This window comes from Ostrinia nubilalis, chromosome 3 (genome assembly GCF_963855985.1).
Source record: "Ostrinia nubilalis chromosome 3, ilOstNubi1.1, whole genome shotgun sequence".
In the NCBI taxonomy this organism is placed as follows: domain Eukaryota; kingdom Metazoa; phylum Arthropoda; class Insecta; order Lepidoptera; family Crambidae; genus Ostrinia; species Ostrinia nubilalis.
The window spans coordinates 7,200,064-7,225,791 of NC_087090.1; the positions used below are offsets into that span (position 1 = coordinate 7,200,064).

At 37.2% G+C, this 25,728-nt stretch overlaps 4 protein-coding genes across 6 annotated transcripts in view; 2 read left to right on the forward strand and 2 right to left on the reverse strand.

Moving 5' to 3' along the window:
• LOC135087581 (E3 ubiquitin-protein ligase mib1) overlaps positions 1–7,220 on the forward strand; it is a 172,338-nt gene extending 165,118 nt beyond the window's left edge. The window contains exons 16-21 of the mRNA XM_063982309.1: positions 1,229–1,415; positions 1,839–1,991; positions 2,870–3,009; positions 3,435–3,699; positions 5,794–5,945; positions 6,569–7,220. Coding sequence (XP_063838379.1) covers positions 1,229–1,415; positions 1,839–1,991; positions 2,870–3,009; positions 3,435–3,699; positions 5,794–5,945; positions 6,569–6,709 — 1,038 coding nt within the window. The 3' untranslated portion in view covers positions 6,710–7,220. The remainder of the gene's footprint in view (positions 1–1,228; positions 1,416–1,838; positions 1,992–2,869; positions 3,010–3,434; positions 3,700–5,793; positions 5,946–6,568) is intronic.
• A 41-nt stretch (positions 7,221–7,261) lies between these two features.
• Positions 7,262–13,712, reverse strand: LOC135087779 (WW domain-containing oxidoreductase-like). Its single transcript, XM_063982572.1, has 6 exons — positions 13,556–13,712; positions 10,133–10,268; positions 9,478–9,728; positions 9,099–9,278; positions 7,835–8,102; positions 7,262–7,644 (listed from the first exon to the last, which is right to left on the reverse strand). Exons 1-6 carry the CDS (start codon positions 13,585–13,587, stop codon positions 7,369–7,371), a joined length of 1,143 nt encoding a protein of 380 aa, XP_063838642.1. The 5' UTR covers positions 13,588–13,712; the 3' UTR covers positions 7,262–7,368.
• Positions 13,713–14,549: 837 nt separating this feature from the next.
• On the forward strand, positions 14,550–18,358 carry LOC135087776 (pre-mRNA-splicing factor ATP-dependent RNA helicase DHX16). 3 transcript variants are annotated; one of them, XM_063982566.1, is made up of 6 exons: positions 14,550–14,669; positions 14,858–15,253; positions 15,496–15,632; positions 15,782–17,345; positions 17,602–18,004; positions 18,121–18,358. In XM_063982566.1, exons 2-6 carry the CDS (start codon positions 14,922–14,924, stop codon positions 18,343–18,345), a joined length of 2,661 nt encoding a protein of 886 aa, XP_063838636.1. In that variant the 5' UTR covers positions 14,550–14,669; positions 14,858–14,921; the 3' UTR covers positions 18,346–18,358. The 3 variants fall into 3 exon arrangements, with proteins under 3 accessions (XP_063838636.1, XP_063838635.1, XP_063838637.1); XM_063982565.1 differs by having other exon boundaries at positions 14,550–14,661; XM_063982567.1 differs by lacking the exon at positions 14,550–14,669 and adding an exon at positions 14,721–14,744.
• A 268-nt stretch (positions 18,359–18,626) lies between these two features.
• LOC135087777 (succinate dehydrogenase assembly factor 4, mitochondrial-like) lies at positions 18,627–19,977 on the reverse strand. Its single transcript, XM_063982568.1, has 2 exons — positions 19,619–19,977; positions 18,627–19,289 (listed from the first exon to the last, which is right to left on the reverse strand). Exons 1-2 carry the CDS (start codon positions 19,671–19,673, stop codon positions 18,991–18,993), a joined length of 354 nt encoding a protein of 117 aa, XP_063838638.1. The 5' UTR covers positions 19,674–19,977; the 3' UTR covers positions 18,627–18,990.
• Positions 19,978–25,728: the final 5,751 nt, after the last annotated feature.

Sequence of the window (25,728 nt, forward strand, 5' to 3'; positions counted from 1 at the left end):
CTTGCGTTATCTATGTATATCTATATCTGTGGTAGGTACGCACAATCAAATAGAATCAACATCTAACATCCTTCTAGAGAGTGGTATTAACTCGAGACCGATGTTAGCGCATCGTTGACGAGTCTTTCTAAAAATACAAATAGAACAGTTGCAGACTTGAAGATTTATATCGGGAGCAACATACCACGTGGCGGATACAACGACCAGCTCCTTGATTCTCTACGATTATTTTTCGAAATCGAAATACATACTTAAACAGAATTTAACGTAAAACATACTTGATGCTAAGTATGTGCAATCTAAAAACATAAAACGTGTACTACAACAGTACATAATTATTATTCTGTGCTACAACATATCCGCCTAATAAATTCCTAACTCTTTTAAGATCGTACCTAGGTTCCATAGTTCTCTATGACGCTCTTGGGATTATATTAAGAAATTAGTAATAAATTAATTTATTTTATCTTAAAATGTATTATGAAGATACAAAAATTAAATATATGGGATGTTAAAATGTCTAGTAGTTACCTATAGTGTTTACTAGAAATTTTAGTTACAGTCATAATATCATCAAAGTATTAAATTGCATGAGATGGAACATTCAAACCCATGATGGTTCTTGTGATATGGTATGATCGCGGAATGCGTCCAGACAGCTTACATTTACATACATGGCACTATGTGGTTGCAGCATGTCACATGTAGTTTATAGCCTACTGATCGATGTGATTTGTGGCGCCTGGAGGTTAAATTGGCCAGACAACACGATTGTTAACCGTATATTAGCGTCTAATAAACATGATTGCTGATTAAACGTGACGTCTACAAAGCGGTGTGATTCGGTGCGTGCTGACGCTTTGTGAAAGGCATTAAATTCAAATGTGTACTAATACGATTGATTGTTCTTAAAATTTTAATAAGTACGGTCTACTGATCAATGTATCGACTGTACTGCAGACAGAGTTGCTCTATCAGATATGATTGTTCTAGTAAGCAATAAAGCAAGCACCCAACCATGAAGGTTGTCAAGTGAAGAATGAAACACATTACCGTACTTCAGAAAAGGGAGGTTAAATATTACTACGACTTAGGAATAGGTTATTCGTCTCGAATCAGTGCAGTATTATTTCATACTATGTAGTAATTTAACTGTAGATTGAAGAACATAATGATTAAACTTGTTCAATTTATCGATGGGAGAATTTAAATGTAAAACTCGTTCCAGGACGGCGACACCCCCTTGCACGAGGCGCTACGCCACCACACGCTACAGCAGCTGAGGCGGTTACAAGACGCTCGCGACACGGCGCTGCTCACTGGCCTCGCGCACACGCACGACAAGAAGTCCTCGGCTTCCATCGCGTGCTTCCTCGCAGCACACGGGGCTGACCTCACCGTTAAAAACAAGAAAGGTAATCGTATATGACCCTCCATCGGCCTACACGGCGTTGCTGACTGGGCTCGCACACGCATGACAAGAAGTCCTCCGCCTCTAGGAGTAGACCTAACCGTTAAGAACAAGAAAGGTATCTTGATCCCACTCAATCTGCATGCGAAAACATTAATTGGTGTAAATCAGATAGTTAATAGGTTAAATAACACTGTTTGTTTTCCAAAATAAAGTAAAATAAATAAATACCTAAACCTTCACTTGGTTTACCAGAGACAAGCACCCCGAGAGTTACCCCGTTTGGGATAAAACTATACGAAAATAACAATGTCACCTAACTACATTTATTCATATATCAAATACTGGATAAAATCAGGCAACCTATTATTCATAGGTACCAGCTTTTTGATTTTTATAAATGTGTTGTTCATTATTTTTTTCGCAGGTCAAACGCCTCTCGACCTGTGCCCGGACCCGAACCTGTGCAAGACGCTGACGACGTGCCGCAAGGAGGGCGCCACCGCCACCTGCGACGCCACGCCCGACAGCGAGCAGAACTCGCTCAGCATAGCGAGCGGCAGCGGAACTGCTACTGCAGGTATACTTGGTGATATAAGCTTAAGATTTAATAAGGGCTATCGTTTTATACTTAACAGTTGGCACCACTGGCAATTGACATTACCTTACTCTACAGTGGCGCCATCCTGATGAGAGCAAATGCGAAGGTCCTCCTACCGCTTCAGCGCTCATAAGTTGGCGCCACTGTCTTTTCCACTGCTAGTGGCAAAGACAGTGGCGCCAACTGGTGCGCGTGACAGTGACCTTACTCTACAGTGGCGCCCAACTGGTGAGCGATGAAACGGTAGCCTTCATTGAAATAATGACGTGGTACTGTTTTTCTGGGTGGACTCAATGGCATCTTTTGTCGAGTATGCAGGTAGTAAGTAAAACAACCGGTACGAACAAAGGCTGGTTTATTAATAAGTCAAGGATAGCAAAAGCGTTACATTAAAATATATCCACACCACTTCAGAAAGTGTTGAACACTCGGCAGAGTTTCGAATAAGAAAAAAATCCTATCTCAAAAACTTCGTTGAGGGTTTCGTTGAAGCCATTAATTGTTTAACAGATAAACACTCGTGGTTTTTTCTTTTTACATAAAACACGGTGCTGTTACCATCTGCTTATAGATGGAATAACTAAACAATATTAAAATTTCTTAGCGATTCATCATCATCATTTCAGCCACAGGACGTCCACTGCTGAACATAGGCCTCCCCCAATGACTTCCACATCGCACGGTTGGTAGCGGCCTGCATCCAGCGCCTTCCCGCTACCTTTATCAGGTCGTCGGTCCACCTTGTGGGTGGACGTCCCACGCTGCGTTTTCCGGTGGTTATGTCTTAGCGATTAGAGTCGCTTAAATTATTTATTAAATTATTAAACAACTTGAAATGTGTATGTTTGTGTGTTCAGCAGCGGCGGAGATCAGCGTCCCGGAGGCGGCGGGCGGCGACCCGATGGCGGACGAGTGCCTGGTGTGCTCGGACGCCAAGCGCGACACGCTGTTCCGGCCCTGCGGACACATCTGCTGCTGCGCCGTCTGCGCCGCCAGGGTCCGTACCACTGTTATGGAGACTCGGACCAGATCATTATTAAACAGATTATTAAAATATGTCATCAACATAAACCACCCTATTCTAGTCAAAATGACACCTGCTGCAATGAATGCTACCTTGTTCTTGATGACTTTAATTGCACAGTAACTCCTTTAAAGCTCAAGATAATATTATGACGTAGTTCGTCAGCTCATCCTTTGAGGTCCTTTCTGTTCCTAGAAGATTTTAGTTCCAACTTTATTTTTTCTTTTATTTTTTTTTAACACTTTTTGGCAGTAAAGTTGTAAAAATCCCATGGATATTATTGTTGTTTATGTATATTTATTTATCAGTTCATTCATAGTCCCAAATGCTTTATGGCTTTGGAGGTTAACTCTTTGTTAGTTTGATTTTATTATCTTTTGGGGTCCCCCTGGTTCCAGGTGAAGAAGTGCCTGATCTGCCGCGCGTGCGTGACATCGCGCTCGCTAGTGGGCGAGTGCGTGGTGTGCTCGGAGGCGCCGGCCACGGTGGTGTTCCGGCCGTGCGGTGACGTGGCCGCCTGCCGCGCCTGCGCGCCGCTCATGCGCAAGTGCGTCGAGTGCCGCACGCCGCTGCAGCCGCCCGCACCCGTTGCAGCCGTCCCTGGGCCAGCTGCACCCGTTGTACCCGCCGCCGCCGCCTCGATACAGCCCGCTAAGTTAGACGGTATGTATCTACATGCAGCGCCGCTCATGCGCAAGTGCGTCGAGTGCCGCACGCCGCTGCAGCCGCCCGCGCCCGTCGCAGCCGTCCCTGGGCCAGCTGCACCCGTTGTACCCGCCGCCCCCACCTCGATACAGCCGGCTAAATTGGATGGTACGTATTATGTACTTAATGAGTGCTGTGACGGCGCCACATGCCACTCATGCGCAAGTGCGTCGAGTCCCGCACGCCACTGCAGCCGTCTGCTCCTGTTGCTACTGCTCCCGGTCCAGCTGCCCCAGTTGTACCTGCCGCCCCCGCCTCAATGCAGCCCGCTAAATTGGATGGTACGTATATGTACTTAATGAGTGTTGTGACGACGCCGCGCGCCGCTCATGCGCAAGTGCGTCGAGTGCCGCACGCCGCTGCAGCCGTCCCTGGGCCAGCTGCCCCAGTTGCACCCGCCGCCCCCGCCTCAATGCAGCCCGCTAAATTGGATGGTACGTATATGTACTTAATGAGTGCTGTGACGACGCCGCTCGCCGCTCATGCGCAAGTGCGTCGAGTGCCGCACGCCGCTGCAGCGGCCTGCTCCTGTTGCTACTGCTCCCGGTCCAGCTGCCCCAGTTGTACCCGCCGCCGCCGCCTCGATACAGCCCGCTAAGTTGGACGGTATGTATCTACAGGGTGGAATTTTGTAATGCCACCTGAAAGGAAAGTACTCTTAATACTGTAGATAGAAAATTTTACTCAAAGAAAACATTCCTTTATTTTTGAAAAGATATAAAACTGCATTCAACGATTTCCAAAATTTTTTCGACAATTTCACTACCAGACCATAAAATTTACTGTAAATAATTAAGATAATTTAAGATTTCATGGTTTTCCTTTCATTTGATTTATCAAGTTTGTTAGAGAGATTTCATCCTTATACTTAACCCTAACGATTGATGCAATAAAAATACAGGGTATAATTTTTAACAGATTTTAGTTGGTTCGATACCCGGATGTAGCAAGCAAATTTTTGGAAATCTTTGAATGCAGTTCTATTTCTTTAAAAAAATAAAGGAATGTTTTCTTTGAGAAATTTTTTCTATCTACAATATTAAGAGTACTTTCCCTCCAGGTAGCATTACAAAATTCCACCTTGTATATGCAGCGCCGCTCATGCCTGCCGTCGCCTCCTCGATGCAGCCCGTCAAACTGGATGGTACGTATAAGTACCACTCGCCGCTGCAGCCGCCCGCACCCGATGCCACTGTCCCCGGCCCAGCTGCGCTAATGCCGTTGCTGCTGCTTCGACACAGCCTGCCAAGCTGGACGGTACCCATATTACTATGTTACAGCTGCTACAGCCGCCCGCGCCATTGCACCCAGGCCAGCCGCACCCGTCACACCCGCCGCCGCCGCCGCCGCCGCCGCTGCCTCGATGCAGCCCGCTAAGCTGGGCAATATTATGTATGTTTATGTAGTGAGTATACCTACCGAACGCCACTGCAGCCATTTGCGTCAAGTCAGGACGCGAAGCAGAACGATGTGTGTATGAATTCCTCACGACATTGTAGCCATCTACGGTGTATACCTGCGCCTCAAGCTATGGAACTGATTGTTACATGTTCAGATGTTTCAGAGTATCATACACTACTATTAGTAGTCACTCCTGCATCCTAGCCCGCCTAGATAGATGCTATGAATGAGTTGTCTTTCTGAGAAATGACAATTCCAAGATAAGTAAATAATGGGAACGGATATTTCATGTAGTTTTATTACTGCAGGAGCGCCACTAGAAACTGGTTCTAGCTGATAAATAAATAAATAAATATTAATATCTTTGGACAATCTCACACAGCGCCATCTAGCCCCAAAGTAAGCAATTAATATGCTTGTGTTATGGGTGCTAGCTTAACGGATATACTACTTATATACTTTTTTTTTTAATTACATACATATTATACATAGTAACACCCAGACCCGTCACAGAAATTAAAATTCATCATTTCAATTTCTGCCCGGCCGGGAATCGAACCCGGGACCTCTCGGCATAGTAGTCCGTTCTGAACCACTACACCAAACGGCCGACTGATTTAACGAGAACGCTATCTACGATATAATCCGCAGTGGACAAAGAGAGCGGCAGCAACCTGGCGCAGGTGCAGGTGAACAAGGGGCAGCCGGCGCCCGCGCAGGCCGCGCCGCACCACATGAACAACGGCTCGCGCCCCGCCGACGTGCAGAAGCTGCAGCAGCAGCTGCAGGACATCAAGGAACAGGTACACACTACACACCCTGCTGCTAATTGGGTATTTGACACCAATACCCAATCATTCTAAAGCACAACTTTTAAAAATTACAAACACCTATAGTCTGGTCTGTGAGCACATAGAATTTTGTCTAATGACCCCAAGCTACCCATCCTTATCGCTCGCGCGTAATTATATTGCTGTCGCGACTGTGCGACGGGCGCTCGCAGTGAGTGTGCGAGCGCGACAGCAACATAATTACGCGCGAGCGATAAGGATGGGTAGCTTGGGATCATTGTACAAAATTCTACGTGCTCACAGACCAGGCTTTAGACAAATATGAGCGTGGCCTGTTTGCTTGAAAAACATGATTGCTGCGCCAATCGGATCCTCTGCTTCGTTTTGCTTTTGTTATTTCATCGTTGCTTGCGATCATCGAGTCTTGCATCGTGTTCGTCTATCATTTCGTCGTGTCGCAGAAGACTAGGTAGGTATATTGAACCTGCATTGTTTTGTATTTCTTTTTTGAACACGAGATGCGCCTTAATTTATGTGAAGCATTACAGTACATTTGCATACCGAACCAGAGCCATATTAAAAGACTGTTATCCACAAAAACAACCTGTATACAAATAGAAATACACTCTTTACAGACTATGTGCCCGATCTGCCTAGACCGATTGAAGAACATGATATTCCTGTGCGGCCACGGCATGTGCCAAATGTGCGGCGACCGCATCACCGTGTGCCCCATCTGCCGCAAGCAAGTCGAAAAACGTATATTACTCTACTAGGATACATAAAATTATATTGTACTGATCTGTTTGACTGTTATGTGGTGTCGTACTATAATTATTGTTGGCGCGTGTCTTATTAAAAAAAAGAGACATCAAAAACTGGGAAATCAGGAAAATTCCTGTCATATATCAGCTAAGTGGGTAGCACAAAATTAAAAAATAATATTAAATAGGCGGACAACATTTTGTAATCAAACTTTAAAATCCTTCTGTGCCAGATTTTTATAGCAACTTTATACTTATGCGAAGTCAAAGAATTTAATTCGAGCAATCGGTCGTGGTATCCCAGTAAAATGTAATGACATGCCACATACTTAGGTACCTAAATTGAATGTTATTCCAACCATTAAATGAAATTTAATTATTGCATTTGGAATCGCAATCGCGATGTATGTTATCGCTCGTTTTATGCATTTATGTTGTATACTTATCTACATTTACCTAATTACTGTAGTATTATCATTTAAAATTAAGCCTTATGAATAGATTTATATATCTACATATAGTTAAAATAAATGTTTGTTATATGAATTTTGAAATGAAACAATATTTAAACTATACGTGTTAATTTATTATAAGTTAAAACAATAAAGTTTTTTTATAATACTATTCACTTTCATTTCAGAATCACAATCTTTCAAATGTAAGTTTCTTGGTTAACCAGAATAATTTGAGATAAGCGTATTGTCATCCATAGAGTGTTTATCGTGAACTGGGTAGTCGGTTGACTTGGAAACTTGTGTCGCCTCATCGGATGACAAGATACGATCACGCAGTAAGTCGTAAGTCAAATCCTGTATTCTGAATGACAGGTGGAAGTTCCTCGCGAGCTCACTCTCATCGCACCTCTCGCAGTCTTTATAGTACAGAGCTGATAATCCCTCTAAATCTGGCGACGTGGCACAATACAATGGGGTGCTGGCTGCCTGCCTCTATAAAAAAAATAGAAACTGTTTAGCTAGCATCACAATTATACCCGCGTCTTGGACACAAAGTAAGTACTACTAAGTCTTTTATGTGCAATAAATAAATAAAAGTTATTCTACAATTCTAAGAGTGAGTACTAAAGTAATTATTTTATATACAATTACTAATTAAAACAGTACAGTTCAAATAACTTACTATTGATTTTGAAAATGGCAACATTGAAGTGTAAAGCGCCTCATATACCCACCAGTTGCGGCACAAATTTGTTTTGACGAAAGAACCAGGGTGTGCGCTGAAAACTTGTTTACCAGTATTCAACCAACGATAGCCCAAGTAGTGCATTGCTAGAAGACCACAAAGTTTCGATACGTTATATGCTCTAATTGATGTATATTCCTCTTCTGGTAGAGATAATATGTCTTTATGGGGCGTCAATATGTTTTCCATAGACCATTTAATGTTTCTGAAATACAAATAAATTGATAAACTGCAGATTTCATTTTGAAAAATAAATGTGGATCGTCGATAAGTAGATTCATGTATAAAAAGGATGATGGGCACTTTTCTATGGAATCTGGGCGTAAAACCAACAGAAATGTAACTACTATTATTTGTTAGGACTTAATAACAGAAATATATTTTCATATAAATAACTATTAAAAACTCCCGGGTTTGCTTGTAAAATGACACAATGTGTAATAAATAGTAATAGGTGCTTTATTACGCAAACAAAAAATATTATTAATTAATATACTTATCTACTTACATTTTAAATACATTAAGTTATTTATCCATTATTATGTCCAACAGTTCAGGAGTGGGGCCAACAAATGGTATATTTAAACCATGTTCTACATTATAAGCGTAGGACCATACCTAGGTCCTATTTAGAGAAATGTCATGTACACAGTCATGTTTCAATGGGATTTCTACCAGTTAAGTTGTAGTGTTGTCACATAATCGATCACGGATCGATTATTAATCGATATTGCCAAATAACGATTTATCGATTATCAATTCGATTAATAGATTTATTGATTACCATCATTACTATCATTTGATTGTTAATTCAATTCCTTATTTTCAGCAATATAATCGATTATTGCAATCGAATAATCGATTATGATTTATTCGGTATACATACTTACTGAATCGAGAGAATCGATAGTAAGATATGATACAATACTCTCAATATGATCGATAAAAGCAATCTAATTGACCTAATACTATTTTTATTACCCTAATGTATGTGATGTGAAATACTATGGAAACTTTGCATATTCAACGACCTCTATCTCCGTATCCCCGCGTATTTCAGGATTGTTGTCATACTATGAAATGAAGTACTAGTATTAAGCTTTAATTTAGTATACTTTTTGTTTCTGTTGGTTTAACGCCCAATATGCCCATCATCCTTTCACAACTTTTGAATTGAACAACACATTTTTTTCAGGCTGACCTGTGTGATTCCGAAGAAACAAATACCACTCTTGCATTGGGGGCAAGTATTTTTTCTATATTCATCAGTAGGTAATACTGACTCAAATAGTTCACTTGAAAAGTGGTCTCCAGCCCATCATCTGTCAGAGTCCATGGCAATCCAAATACTCCCGCGTTTAATATAACTATATCTATGTTCCTATAAAATAAATTCGTGTAAAGTAAAGAGAAACAAGAGAAATAAATAATTCGTGTAGTCCACGCCAACAGAAACTGGCAAATTTTTAGGAATCCTGGCACACAGCGCACAGCGCCAAACTTGTGGCCAAACGCACATATTAAGAAGAGCTTATATGGTGGTCAAATCGTAAATAAGCTGTTAGTATTAGTTCACTTACTGATTTCGACTTAGAATTTCATCTGATGTTTTTTTCACTGATTTGAGAGAAGCCAGATTAGTCTCGTAGAAATGTAACAGGTGAGGCTTGTCGCTGGAGTTTCTCACCACATTCGCTGCGTAGGCGTTGCGGCACGCCATCAGCACGGAGCAGTTTCGTGCGCTCATGCACCGCGTCATTTCCAGCCCTACGCCGCTGTTCGCACCAGTGATCAAGCACGTTTTACCTGATAGATCTATGTTTTTCACCACCTAAATATGAGCAATAGCTATAGGTTTTCATCGCAATAATAATTAGCTACAACAACCCGGTCGAGTTCACTGCGCATCTAGCGGTCGCGTGACGTCACATCGACGCTCTGGTACGGACGACGAGGCGAACATGGGGAGGTGTGTGGATATATGGGGAGGGAGATTCGCATTACAGTGAGGTGCGCAGTCAGCTCGATAGGGTTGTACAACTTTACTGTCTCTTTAGACATAATCACTATAAAATTGCTATTGTTCAGACATCCGAATGCCACCAACCGCAATCAGCTGATTGCTAAATAAAAAATAAATAAACTACCCTACAAGTGTTATTGAGCTCAGAGCTATTAAAGAACAGTTTTTGCAAGACCAAGTCCCACCCACGTGAAAAGTGTTAATGAAAATACCTCCTCTGCAGTTGGCCCATGAATCCTCGGCAAGTCTAGATTATTATGTAAAATGTCCATTAAATTGTTTAGATAACTTTTAGAAGTTGGAAAAACGGAGAAACATCGTCGGCTATACCGATTCCGTGAAGGGATTCTGAAAAACAAAAGTTAAAGCGTGTGCAAGAAAATAACAGTTACTTATGTATTCTAATATTATTTCATTTTAAAACCTACATTCACCCCATATCTGTCACTTTAAATGGAAACGATGTATAAAGCATATTTGATATTAGCCTGTCTGTGTAAGCAATTTCCAATGCAATGTACCAGTACCACCTACTTACGTGCATGGCTTACGTGACATCTAATTATTCACAGAAATGCCAGTTAACCAAGTAATAAAATAAGTGCTTGGCCAAGCTATACAGGGTGTTAGGTAAATGGGTATATGAGCCGACACTAGCCCATGTTAACATGGTCATATAAATGGTATGGTGAAGTCAGAAAATTGATATCTTCATTTTAATTATTTTAATTTTCATACTAATCGGATTTTATAAAATTTATTTTGTATGAAAATTATAAAAAATAAAATTATGATATCAAATTTCTGTCTTCACCATACCATTTATATGCCCATGCACAGTATGTTATGGGACTGTATAATCGGACATTCTCATTTATTTGATGAACCGTATAGAGCTCAGTTATACAAACATGATAGTAAAACTCCCGTTTGAAAATTCCACGTAGTTTTCGCGGTATAAAAATTCAAAGTTACCTATTTTTTTACTTCAAAATTATGCAAAAAAAATCTCACTCGTTAACTAATAACATTTAATTCAGAAATTCTATAATACTTCATAGAGCTCTTAAAACTACAAGTAATAAGCGTATTAAGTGCTTCGTAAACGCATTCAGTTAATTAGGAAAAATGATTTTAGTGATTTTTGTTTTTATTTTTTTTTCTCAATTATACCTTAATATATGCAACAATTTTTAATTGCAAGATATAGTCTGATATTTAATCTAATTGTATAAAAAAAATCAGCTGTAAATTCCGTGATATATTTGAGGAAAAACATAAAACGTCTTAATAAAATTTTTACGCGTCTAAGGTCGTCAATTTTGGAAGGAATAATTCATGTCTAAAAAGTTTCAAATCCCACCTGTTATGTTCATAGTGTTGAAGGTTCTAAAAAGTCACAATCACATTGTTTTTAACCGACTTAAAAAAAAGGAGGAGGTTCTCAAGTCGAGTTTTTTTTCTTTTTTAACACTCTTATATTAACTTAAGTTGTATGTAAGTAACTAACTAAAAAAAGTATGTAAACAAATCTAGGAAGTCGAATTTATTCTACCTTTAATAATTTTCTCATCGATTTGAAACCTATGTAAATCGGATGTCAATACAATAATTTGGAACAATCGAGCTGATGAGATTTAAACATCCAAAAGAAATATTGCTATTAAACAATGATGGGAAATTTACAATTCTATGTGACAGCCCTGGCGCATATTTTCAATTTGATTTTCCTCAAATATATCACGGAATTTAAAGCTGATTTTTTTATACAATTAGATTAAATATCAGACTATATCTTGCAATTAAAAATGGTTGCATATATTAAGGTATAATTGAGAAAAAAAATAAAAACAAAAATCACAAAAATCATTTTTCCTAATTAACTGAATGCGTTTACGAAGCACTTAATACGCTTATTACTTGTAGTTTTAAGAACTCTATGAAGTATTATAACATTTCTGAATTAAATGTTATTAGTTAACGAGTGAGAATATTTTTGCATAATTTTGAAGTAAAAAAAAATAGGTAACTTTGAATTTTTATACCGCGAAAACTACGTGGAATTTTCAAACGGGAGTTTTACTATCATGTTTGTATAACTGAGCTCTATACGGTTCATCAAATAAATGAGAATGTCCGATTATACAGTCCCATAACACACTGTGCCATGTTAACATGGGCTAGTGTCGGCTCATATACCCATTTACCTAACACCCTGTATATGTATGCGCGGGCGCAGGGCGTAGAGCAAACATTATTCGAGTGTCCGTAGTAGGGATGTTGCGAATATTCGCATCCGCATCCGCATATGCGGAACATTCGCATTGATTTTGACATTCGCATCCGCATCCGCATCCGCATAAATCTACGAGGATCTGATGCGGATGCGGATTTGTAGCAGGTCGCGACAAGAAAGAAAGGGGCAGTCCCGGCGAGTGGCGCGCGTCAACCGAATGTGTTGATTGACCAATAGGAAAGCAATGATTTTTGTTTTTGGACCTCAGTGAATCGGTGACGGTGGCGCGTCTTGCTATTGTTTTGTTGTAATTACTAATGAGTAGTTGTGACAAGTGACAAGAACTGAAGCGTACGTTTGATTTTATTGTGGTTTTTGTTAAGAACTGAACTAACTGTATTGTTTAACGTAATACGTAATACCTTCATTCGTATTACGTACCTTAAGTAAAGTTTTATTTACTATTTGGATAAGTGAACTATGCCACCACCTACGCAAAGTGAAATTTGGACGTATTTCAAACCTGTGGACAACGACCGGGAGAAATCGCAATGTAAAATATGTAACAAAACATATTAGCGAAAGGGCCGAACAACATCGTCATTAATAAATCATTTGAAATCAATGCACGCTAAGGAGTTTGCTTTGTTTGAAAATCAAATAACGAAAAGCTACAGAAAATAAAAAATGATGCCGGTAAGTTATATTTTATGCAATATTTTTTTTGTGAAGTCGGGCGTTTATTATTGTCTGACATCGCTGATTTATCCTTATGATATATAGTATATTATAGTAGTTTTGGGTAATTATATAGGTAGCTATTTAAAAACTTGTAATTTCTTTAATAAGGGCCGTTCCTACGAGTTGCGTTAAACTGAATTTTGAATCCAAAATCTTAGATTAATTGTCATATGAACTAAAATTTAGCTAAAAGTGTAGTTTAAGACAGTTTTTCAAATTTAATTATTAAGTTATATAATATATAATAATATAACGTTAATTACTAAAAGTAATTCATTCTCTACTTTATTATTAAATAAAAAATGATAAATAAGGCTGTGTTTCTTTCTCTACTAAGCCAACACTTAAGTTTTTTGTACAGATCCGCATCCGCATCCGCATCCGCGGATGTGAGCCTCTTAAAATCCGCATCCGCATCCGCATCCGCGGATGTGGAAAAAAGTGGATCCGCAACATCCCTAGTCCGTAGTACGACGTAGCACCCGCGCCGCGTGTCTTTCTTGTTTGGTAAGTAAAACCATGTAGGTAGGACAACGTTCCGCGCCCGCGCGTCAGTCTGGCCAAGCACTTACTTCCACAGTTGCGGTGTAGGCAATTTTTTTTACGTCCTGTCTCATCCAGTTGTCGTTTCCAGATTTTGAAACAAATAGGTACTTACCTTGGTAAACATCCAATAAAGTTAAAAAACATAATTACTTAGGGCTGATTTGTGACAACCAACCCCTTTTCGATTATTATGAAATAGTCTGAAATACTTTATTAAAGTGATAAATTAACCGTTCTGTTAAATCTTTAAAATTGTATTGTAATGTCACAGTTAGTGACATTGATAATTTGTGACGTCTCACAAATTATCAATGTCATTTATGGTAATTTATAAAATGGCCAGCCTACGAGGCCAGCCATGGCGTGGCCGTGGCCAGTCGCCAACAAGTCGTGGACCTAAGCGTGGACCAGTCAGATCGCCGGCGCAGTATTAATTTTTTTTAGCGTAGGTAAAGAGTTGTAACGCAGTCGCCCGGCAAGCGAAATGTCATGGGTTTGGTTCGTGACCAGCCCGTGGTCGCCACACGAGAACTTTTTCTGCCCCAACGGCCATCGTCTCTACGAGCTATGTGCCCCACCCACTGTCACTTGATTTTAGCAATTCTGCGAACTATTTCGGAAACTTTGGTTCTCCTACGGATCTCCTCATTTCTGATTCGATTTGATTAAACGCGCGACAGCATCACTACAAAAAGTCGCCGTGAGAAAGGGGCCTTTGTTACCTACAACCATAGCCTACAACAGCCTAGGTACAACCTACATCCAGGGATCAGAGCGAATCGTCAGATATTACCCCTTAAGCCTAGTGCCTACTCCATATATCAGAGGAACCTACTCAGATGCGCTATCCTTGTAGTATTGTTGAATGTTTTTTTTTAATAAATATTTACACATCTTTTCCGAAAAGCTATTTTATTGGCATAACATAATTATGGTTAAGGTGAAGCAACTGCTGACCTTCGGATAGCGTTCTAGATACGGGAGGAAACTCTTTTTGATAATAAATAACAAAAACATTTGTTGATCCCTTTGCCCTCCCAGCCAGAATAGCGAATTAAAAAAAAAGGCAAGAAGAGAAACGTCACATTTATGGAAACGTCAACGCACAGATGAGACAGGGACGTCAAGTTGATTAAATTTCGGATTTGTTTTGTCGTGGTTTTGTGGTTTTAATTAATCTAATAGTTCTTCGTGTGATTTTTAAGACACTAGGCTAGGGTATGATTGTAATATTTATGATTTAATCTAATTAAAAACAATAAATTTCATTCATAAGTTACCTTGTAAAAATAAATAAACACGTAATATAATTTTGTAATCATCAAACGGCAATCAAATCATTGTTATGATTAGTTACTAGGTATTTGTAATTATTTAATTTACATTTTTACTTACTGGTTATTGGTTATTTCAGATTGTGATAATGATACATTGCTAACAAATTAGCTAGATCATCGTTGTATTAAATACAAGCAACCATGGATAAATCTAGCAAAAGACACCATTCATCGTCAGATTCGGATAGCGCTGAAGAATTTCGACGCAAGGATTTAAAAGAAAGAGACGAGTTTGCTAAAAGGTTGAAAAGTCGAGATGATAATAAAACAAAGAAAGTCGCAAACGCGTCTGGTAAAAAATCTTATGAAGAAGCTGCTAAACGATTAAAATTGGAGGCTGAAGACAGAGAAAAGCTTTTACCCAAACTGCGAGTGCAATCTCGTCGAAAATATCTAGTGAAACGTAAAGAAGATAAGGTAGTTGAGCTGGAAGCTGATATTGCAGATGATGAGTACCTATTTGAAGAAAGCATGTAAGCACTTTTTACTTCATTAGATAAATATTGTGCTCTATGTCCCTGATTCAGAAAGTTAAAAAGAATACACATAGTATGGATAGTGATTAAACACTTGAATATTGAGATTCCAGGCTCCAGCATTATATTATGACCAATTAAAAAATCTTTTCTGATCCTATTCTTTTGTTTAATTAATCATTGAGAAATAATTATTTATTTTATTAAAGGTTCCTTCATATTGTATATTTTATTTTCAGACTAACAGAAAGAGAAAAAAGAGAAAGAGAGCATAAGAAAACTATTCTTCAGTTAGCTAAAGAACATGAAAAAGCAAGAGAACTTGAAAATGTCCAGAGATATCACATGCCCCAAGACTTGGGAAAAGGAGAGAAAGGTAAATTGAGTACTGTAACTGGTAAATAATGTTTTAGGCTGGCCCTTTCATTAAGATTATACTTTAGATTTACTTATACATATAAAACAAAATTTGATGTAAGATTTATGACCATGTACTGAAATAAATTACTTTGGTTCCATTTACAGGTGAATATGTTGAAGTAGATGAAAATGAAAAATTACCACATTCTGAACAAAGAAAATGGGAGCAAGAACAAATCAAGTCAGCATTTTTTAAATTTGGTGCTAAAGATGCTAAAGCTCGTGATGAATATGAACTCTTACTTGATGAACAGATTGACTTTATACAAGCTCTTCAACTGGAAGGCACTAAAGAAAAAAAGGAAGAAAAAGAAAAATCTGAGTACCAAAAAATGCGTATGAGCATTGAAGAAACCAAAAAGTCACTACCTGTCTATCCTTTCAAGGAATCCCTCATAGAAGCTATTAAAAAATACCAAATATTAATAGTAGAGGGTGAGACTGGTTCAGGTAAAACAACACAAATTCCTCAATATCTTTATGAAGCTGGTTTTACAGATGATAGTAAGAAAATTGGATGCACACAACCACGACGAGTAGCTGCGATGTCTGTAGCAGCTAGAGTTGCCCAGGAAATGAATGTGAAACTTGGAAATGAAGTTGGATATAGTATTCGATTTGAAGACTGTACTTCCGACAGGACTGTTATAAAGTATATGACAGATGGAACACTACACAGAGAATTTTTATCTGAACCTGATTTAGCTTCTTATAGTGTCATGATTATTGACGAAGCTCATGAACGCACTTTACATACTGATATTCTCTTTGGCCTAGTGAAAGATATTACTAGATTCAGACCAGATTTGAAACTACTTATATCAAGTGCAACATTAGATGCTGAAAAATTCTCTAGTTTTTTTGATGATGCTCCAATATTCAGAATCCCAGGAAGAAGGTTCCCAGTTGACATCTATTATACTAAAGCACCAGAAGCTGACTATGTAGATGCCTGTGTTGTCTCTGTCCTACAGATACATGCGACTCAACCACTAGGAGACATATTAGTTTTTTTAACCGGTCAAGAAGAAATTGAAACATGTGTTGAAATGTTACAAGAAAGAACCAAAAGAATAGGAAAAAAACTGAGAGAACTTGTTATTTTACCGGTTTATGCTAATCTGCCAAGTGATATGCAAGCAAAAATATTTGAACCAACTCCTGAAGGTGCCCGAAAAGTAGTATTGGCTACAAATATCGCTGAAACATCACTCACCATTGACAATATAATATATGTAATTGATCCAGGGTTTGCAAAACAGAATAATTTCAATTCCAAAACAGGCATGGAAAGTTTAATGGTTGTTCCAATTTCTAAAGCGTCAGCTAATCAAAGAGCGGGTAGGGCTGGGCGTGTAGCTCCCGGCAAATGCTTCAGACTGTATACAGCTTGGGCATACAAATACGAACTTGAAGATAATACAGTTCCAGAGATACAAAGAATAAATCTGGGAAATGCTGTTCTTACGTTAAAGGCATTGGGAATTAATGATCTTATTCATTTTGACTTTCTTGACCCACCACCACATGAAACACTGGTGCTAGCATTGGAACAATTATATGCCCTTGGAGCATTGAATCACCATGGAGAATTAACTAAAGCAGGACGACGAATGGCTGAATTTCCCACAGATCCAATGTTAGCTAAAATGATACTAGCAAGTGAAAAGTAAGTACCTACATAGAAAACAATACTAGTATTATGTTTTATAAAGAAGGCCATTATTTTATTACTGCACAATATTAATACAGTTATTATTTTCTAGTGTATGTATTACTTTGCTGAGATTTCCTTTGCTGTGGTCACCATTATACATACCTAACGACCTTAATTATTTTCTGTCAAAGAGGATGATGGTTTTTATAGATTAATAAATTAATAGATGATATGCTGATGATACCTAATATTAATTTTCATTTTTCAGATACAAATGTTCTGAAGAAATTGTAACTATTGCTGCAATGTTATCAGTAAACAGCTCTGTTTTTTATAGACCCAAAGATAAAATAATACATGCTGACACAGCTCGAAAAAACTTTTTCCATCAACATGGTGATCATTTAACTTTAATGAATGTGTACAACCAGTGGGTGGAATCTGATTATTCAGTCCAATGGTGTTATGAAAACTTCATACAGTATCGTTCAATGAAGAGAGCACGCGACGTACGTGAGCAGTTGGCGGGCCTCATGGAGAGAGTGGAAATTGATATGGTGTCCAGTATAGCTGAAGACACCAACATACGAAAAGCTATTACTGCAGGCTATTTTTACCACATAGCAAAGTTTTCGAAGGGTGGCCATTATAAGACTGTCAAACATAACCAAGTAAGTATAGTTCACTTTATACTTTTAGTCAAATTATTTGTTTATATGTTTAAATAACAAATAGATTTAACCATAAATTAAATTAACAATTATTTATTTAAAATTTGTTGTTTCAGACTGTCATGATTCATCCTAACAGTGCCTTATTTGAAGAGTTACCTCGGTGGGTAATCTACCATGAGTTAGTATTTACTTCGAAGGAATTTATGCGTCAAGTCACAGAAATTGAAAGTAAATGGTTATTAGAAGTTGCTCCACACTATTATAAATCTAAAGAATTAGAAGACTCCACTAATAAGAAAATGCCTAAAACTGTTGGTAAAGTAGCAACAAATAAATAACTTTTAACTAGAATTGATATTTTTATTTTTAACTTTTTCGTTATAGCGATGATTGATAAATATCATTTGAGATTCTAAATATTCCTAAGTACAATTTAGGACCTGTATCGTAAAATATAGGATGGCATCGCAAAATCGCGGTGTGGCGCGAAAGCGTGAGTAACGCATACCCGCCGCGAGGGGTGAGTTTTATCCTTCGGATGAAACCCTTTCTCTGGCTCGTCATTATTTTGTGTATAAAAAAGACTTGGATTAATATAAATGAAATAAAACAATGTGGGTAAACGCATCATGTTTATTCAACACTTATTTCTACAATAGTTCTAGCCTAGCAACTCTTTACGCATAATCTGCTGATTGTAGCTGCAGGAATACTGTTTATAGGTTTTAAAAGTTTAAATAAATAAATTATGTCAATTTAAAAAGTCACTAAGAATGAGTCCAAAACTTACACAGTAATTTACCATCTGAATTGCCTGGAATGTTAGGGCCTCATACACAGAACATTTTAAAACCACAACCTCCTAAGAAAACAGAGATGACATTAACTTTTTGTTAACTAGAATGCACATTGAACTAATAATATTATAAGCAAGACTAGAATTTGAGATGTGTGTCAATAAAACCTCTATTATAATATGTAGTTTAAAAATCTGTCACTCTCCCTTTTCTTTCCCAATCTCCATATCTTGTTGGCTCAGGTCCACGTGGGCCTCCAACTTCGCCTGTGTGAGGGTTTGTGTTATCGGGCCAGGCTGGCAAGGGATCATCCTTAACTTCAGGGTGATTAAGGGGTTGATCACCTAGATCATCAATAGGGGTAGTTTCCCTTAATTTTTTTCGAAATTCTGCCATTCTCTTAGATTCTCCTGGTTTTGGGTTGTCATCCATCCCTATATTTGACTTCTGGGCATATTGGAACATTACTAGAGAACTTGTATGCGCTGAAAACAAATTATGCAATCAAAATAAATACTTTGTATGCGCCATAATTGCCTCAAACTTGATACAATGTCACAACAATATGATATCATAAACAGAGCCTGCCTGCTACCTGTGGCATGTCGTAATTATTAAATAAACACCAGGTTTGTTACGGTCTTTGGCATCTGCAGTGATCAAAGCTTACAATGTCTTATAATGCATTGACAGACAACAGGTGTTAATGCAATTATTTTATGTAGTATTCCTATTCATTTATGATGCAGATCTTTTGTTTAAGGCAGAGATCAATGACAATGTAAGAAAAAATTTTGAGCCCATCACTTCTAACCTTTACAGAGTTGCTTCCTGGTAGTAATATGCATTAATCTTGATATTAATAACATGTTGGGCTAGGAGTTTTCAATGAATAAATATTCAAAACACTTTTACAATAATTCTTCAGAAGCGAATTGTTTTTAATTTGATCTGTGATTTTGATTGATCAAATTTCAAAATGACAGGAAAAAGCACAGATATGGATTAGAGTAGATACAGCAAGTTGCTAGTCAAAGCGTGCCATTCCGATATGTCCAAATGGACATACATGGTCGAGTGATGTTCATGTAATCCGATTACAACAATCGGATACGATGATTTTACGAGGACAGTAGTACGAACACGGTAGAGAGAAGAAATTATTTACGGATTGAGAATCTGGGGGCACGGCAGTGCCCCCACCAAGTCGAGCACGGCCGTACCATCCTTTTCTCGAAGCAACTCAGGCCATTTTCGACCGCCTGTTACTTCGTTGTGGATAAAACTAGAAGGCTGAATTTTCATTAGCTATGCAGGCATTGTAAAGACACGGTATATTTAAAATTTCATTCAATTTGAACCAGTAGTTTAAGAATTATAACGGGTCAAAGTTACTTAATTTTGTCACTCACTGACTCACTGACTGACTCACCGATCATCAAAACTCTAAGGCACTTCTAGCAGACCTAGAAGCTTCAAATTTGGAATATAAGTAGTGTTTGGTGTATGAATCAAGGAAAAACTTAAATATTTGGGGGCACGGTAGTGCAACCGCCAAGTCGAGTAAAATTTTTCAATTTCGGTCCAGTTTTCTAGATACATAACTGCTGTCTACAAAATACAAAAAGAAATGAGATCCCATCAAAAACAATACTTGTCAAAAAAACCAAGCCTCGCAACTCAGTTGTTCTACGGTAAAAAGTTGTGAGATCCATGTAATACCAAGTCCAGGCCAGGAAATCTTTAACGTTTTACACAAATATATTGACTTGGCCATCGCATGAAAACACGTGTAAATTACATTATTTAGTGCGATGGCCAAGTCAATATATTTGTGTAAAACGTTAAAGATTTCCTGGCCTGGACTTGGTATTACATGGATCTCACAACTTTTTACCGTAGAACAACTGAGTTGCGAGGCTTGGTTTTTTTGACAAGTATTGTTTTTGATGGGATTGTAATTAACAGCAACGAGTAACAAATATGTAATTAATTAGAATAAAGTAGCAGAAGAAGAATTATAAAACAAGTTAGATCAGTGATCGCGGAAGACAGAGTGCACTGTATAACGTCGAAATATACAAAACAAGAAGTTAGGTCAGTGATCGCAGTATACACTATTACTACTATGTATACGACGCCCGAGATTTTGTCGTTTAGAAATATCTTCAAAACTAGATACCAGTGGGTCTAGTCAAAATGCCATCCCAAACCAATAGGAAGTTTTCACTAATGTCAGTCGCCGCGTCACCAGTAATTCGATTCGATCGGAAAATGGCAGCCAAAATGCACATTGAACCACCAACGACGCGGCGATATAAAAGTTCATTCAAAATCGAATAAAAGTTAAAAAATGTCTATGACTTTGCGATTGTTTTTACTTTTTTTAGCTTTTTTTTTTTAAATTAGTTTCTTCCTTCTTTCTGCTCATGAAGCTAAAGATAAAAATGGAGGGCAAAGTTGGAACAAAAACTTGAGTCAAATACCTACTTATATCTATCTCGCTCTCTGCGGCCCTATAGGTGTACCAGAATCTCATGGCAAACAAAAATATTGGAAAAGTGTGTTTTTCATATGGCAATTGTCTATGGTTTAATTGTCACCTGTCAAAGAAAATTATGAAATCTGTCAGTCGCTGCAAAAATTTTGTAATCTCTTCTTGACTATTTGTTATTTTTGTGAAAAAGTCGAAAAAGCTCAAGTAAGTCATATTGTTTTCAATGTGAATTGTAAAATAAGGCATAATTCAAAGTCAATCTTTGATTCTAAACACGCCGTCGAGTTGACAGTGAGTTGGACTGAAATGTTTGATACATTTAGCTTATTACCCAACTGCGTCAGAAGGAGGGTTATGTTTTTTTTATTCTTACTTAATAGCTGCTTTATCGATGTTTTCAGGTATATCTCACAAATTGGTGCAGAGGAATGGTCAAAATGTTATGACCATGTAAAGAAAATTGAAAAAGATTTCATCAAGCAAGATTGAATAATGGAGAAATTTCCAATTTTTTTCTTTTAAATAAACTTGTAATAAATATAAGTAAAACTAATAATAATTGTGAAAGAATCATGAAAATATCTCTACAAATAAATAAGTTACAGGGCCCTAAAGTTGCGCATAACTATTCACGCCGTTTTGATCGGTGTATTCACGCACGACAGTCATTTGGGGTACAAACAGTAAATCACCCCTGATCCAGTACTGTTGACAGATCCATATTTTTTTAAATCTATTTCTATTTTTTTAAGTCACTCAAGATTCTCTCTTAGTAAAATTTTGTAACCTTTTTTTTAAATATCCCAGACTTGGCCATTTATACAAAAAGAACGGCACCGCCTGTTCCAATTCCACGCTAAATAAGTATGTAGGTAATTTAAATAATTAATTTCCCAGACATTTCTAGATCGATTTTAAAAAAAACTTCACCGTCTTTTTAGTTTTGGTATATATTTTAATCCCATTCAGAGAAATATAGTTTTTTTTAACATCAGGAAACTTCTCCATTGAAATGTTGGAAGAACAATTTATTTACAACACCTCTTTATCTTGATCATCTATTGAAGAACAAGAAATGCAAGTGGAGTTCTTAGAATCGTTTTCTAGTTCTGAATGAAGTGATAAGTTAATTAAAAGTATGGTGCATAATAAAATTAGTTACTTTAAGATTAAGTAATATACGATTTATTTATAACAACATTCTTCATACTCATACCTACCTAAAATGTATATTCGTACTTCATGTTCATTAATATTAAAGTCATAAAAGTAAAAAATTAAATAGTATCAAGATCGTTTATTCCAATTTCCCCAGTATTGCTCTCAACAAAGTTTATTTTCCCTATTTGCCATGAGATTCTGGTACACCTATACCTCTCTTTTTAGTGTGAACTGTAGTATTGCTATCTTCTGATTTAAATCTCCTTATAAATTCTTCGAAATAGCCAATTCACTAACCAAATCAGAAGTTAAACAAATAAATAATTAATATTTGAAACAAAGATTACCTAGTTATAGCCTGACCAGGAACATAAAAACCCTCGCCATGTTGCGGAAAACTAATGGTACTAATTTCTTTTAATGGCAACAGTAACTGAAAACTTCATTGTCATGTCACCTTGCATGTCAGTCTATTGCTGTCAAAGTGTAAACAAACTTTATTTTAAATGTGCGCAATTGATTTTGTGAATTAAATTGCTACAATATTTTTATAGTCGTGAAAGAAAAGTGGTTCACAATGTGTTAAAGTATTTGTCGAAGAGAAATACTAAGGGTTCGGACAATATTTTCATTGAATAATTTTTCCGACAAGGGTGTCAAATTGACTGACATGTTTATCGTAAAGTACAGTCCACTATGAAAATTAGCTGTGGTTTGTTTCAACTACCTATTTTAAAGTTTTTTGTCACTTTCTAAGTGTTGAATTTTATGGAATTGAGAAAGAAGTACCGAGTTTGAAGCGTTCATGAGCAGACATTGCAGTTGAATATTCAAGTTCTGAATTTGATTATTGATGAATAATAAAATAAATCCTACTAGCTCGATTGATGTTTTCATTTAATTTATTTAAACCAGGTTACCTATAATAATATTTTTTCGTTAATTCATGAAAATATCAAATTAGCCCGTAATCCTGAATCCTGATATAATAAAGTTAGCCTATTAATTTAACACAGGTACGACTGTACTCAGTGTTGCACTATCAAATGCAATTGACGCGCCTCTATGCCAGGGTTTTTATGTTCCTGGTCAGGCTATAAATAAAAAATCACAAAATTGTCGGCCATTTAGGCTTAATGTGTTGGCGAATCAGGGAATTACAATCCCAATTCCTGGGTAATCGGTAGCATGTGGCAACATCGGCCCAATCCGGCCCATCATGGCGGTTGTTTACTATTTTGTTTATTAAGCAGTTAATTTCGTTTGAGATTGTTTACAGGAAATAATCATTGTTTTATCACAAGAATTGGTGCAAAATTTTGTAGTGCGTGGTTGCGGTAGTACGTGGTGTCCTGGAAGTGACATAAGATTCCACGCGTAAGTGTTTATTTCGTGATTTCCGACATTGGATCATTGTAAACATTTTTCACATTTTTTACAGTAATTTCTTCCTAAAACGTTTTACCACTAATTACACTTATCATTTTTAATGATACCTATGTCAAGAAATAAAGATTTTACATTGGTTTCATTGAATTTGAGCAATTTTATATTTTTTGTTTATTTAGAAAGAGCGAGTCTGCCCACAGAGAGCGAGATAGTGATACTTAGTTTGTGCTTCAAGTAGGTATTCGGAGTGTGGCCTCCATTTTTATCTGTAGCTTCATGTTTCATGAGAATGTCTCCAACTTCCTCATTGGCCCTAGAGCAATTCCAAGTATACCATAAATAAAAGCCTAATTAGAGTCATCAAACCTCTCAGTCATTCAATTAGAGCCATTAGAACTTCATAACTATGAGTTGTTTTCTATGTGTAAGCTGAGGACACGTGTCTCCAGCTGACACATCTGTATCTTCGTAAATATTTATGCTACGATAATGTATTATACCTCAAAAATTACAGTCGAATCCAAATAGTAGGCTTTCCACTTTTCAAGACTTTCGCTCAAATACTGTTAAAACCACGATCAAAAAACTATGTGCGAGCTGGAGTACCGTGTCTCCAGCTTACACATCTGTATCTTCGTAAATATTTAAGCTACATCAATGTTTTATATCTCATAAATTAAAGTCGAATAAAAAAACCCGACTTCAATTCTTTCAAAGCTTTATTTCGAACCGTTTTCGAACTACGAACCGATACGTATGTGTAAGCTGGTGACACGTAACACACGGTGGATTATTAAAACCGTATAAGTTAGAGTTGCGTTTTAAAGATCAAATAATTCGTTATAATTGAAGTACACACGAGACATAATTTCAAATCTCTAGGCCTCTTAGTTTCAGAATTAAAAGCCAAAAACTATTTTCCCGCCAAATAATTCAAATAATATGGGTCGACTGCGACGTTGCCGTTCCGTGCGTCCACTAGAGCAGTCGAATTTGAACCTAAAAACTAGTACTGTTTGAATCATTTTTATTTGTAGTTTAAATCATTTAATTTCGATTATAAGAATTTTAGACTAGGAGCCGGCTGATTTCTGTATTGAGTACTTAATAACCTATATTTTATTAATAAGAAAAAGCTAGGTAAAACAAAATTATATTTTAATATACAAGTATAATAACGAACTTGTTTCCAAAGACTCAAATATTTGTGGCGTTTCTAAACGCAACCACTTTAATTTTTATTTAAATACCGTGAAGTCCCACGATTCTGCCACGTCAAGTGGCAAAAATGGGCAACAACTATACAGGGTGGAAACGTTAAGTGATCTCACTCGATTATTTCTTAACTATACAAGATATTAAAAAACTGGTTACTGATCCTGAAAGTGCTTAATGAGCTCTTTCAAACGGTACCAATAATAAGTTACAGAATAAACAGGATCTATCTGAAAATTCAATGTTTCCAGCTTCCATACTAAATGTATGCCAGACACACAATATTAGAAGTGTAATTTTTTTAATTTAATAATAAATACTTAAAATAAACTCGTAAATTGTATTCTTATTTTAAATTATTAATGAAAAACATTGGTTTTAGGCTTTACTTGCTATAATATTGTCAAGAGATGAGTGTCATGATGACTGTGGTAGTACTAAATGTATGGAAGAAGGAAACATTGAAGTTTCGGATAGATCCAGTTTATTCTGTAACCTATTATTAATACCGTTTGAACCGTTTGATAGAGCTCATGAAGCACTTTCAGGATTTTCCAATCGCGAAAGCCCTCATTGAATTCTTCTTCTTTTGTTGAAAAAAAAAAAATTAACAATATTAACATCACAAATCACAATCACTACTAAGACATCACAAAATAGAC

Bases quoted from the DNA above. Each gene is read 5' to 3' on its own strand.
- LOC135087779 (XM_063982572.1), bottom strand. From the start codon at position 13,587: ATGTTTTTTAACTTTATTGGATGTTTACCAAG. The intron at 10,269-13,555 runs GTAAGTACCTAT...TTTGTTTTTCAG, and splicing joins TTTATTGGATGTTTACCAAG to AATCCCTTCACGGAATCGGT. The intron at 7,645-7,834 runs GTAAGTTATTTG...TTTTTTTTATAG, and splicing joins TGCCATTTTCAAAATCAATA to AGGCAGGCAGCCAGCACCCC.
- LOC135087776 (XM_063982566.1), top strand. From the start codon at position 14,922: ATGGATAAATCTAGCAAAAGACACCATTCATCGTCAGATTCGGATAGC. The intron at 15,633-15,781 runs GTAAATTGAGTA...TTCCATTTACAG, and splicing joins CTTGGGAAAAGGAGAGAAAG to GTGAATATGTTGAAGTAGAT. The intron at 18,005-18,120 runs GTAAGTATAGTT...TTGTTGTTTCAG, and splicing joins AGACTGTCAAACATAACCAA to ACTGTCATGATTCATCCTAA.
- LOC135087777 (XM_063982568.1), bottom strand. From the start codon at position 19,673: ATGTTATTAATATCAAGATTAATGCATATTACTACCAGGAAGCAACTC. The intron at 19,290-19,618 runs GTTAGAAGTGAT...ATTTGTTTTCAG, and splicing joins CAGGAAGCAACTCTGTAAAG to CGCATACAAGTTCTCTAGTA.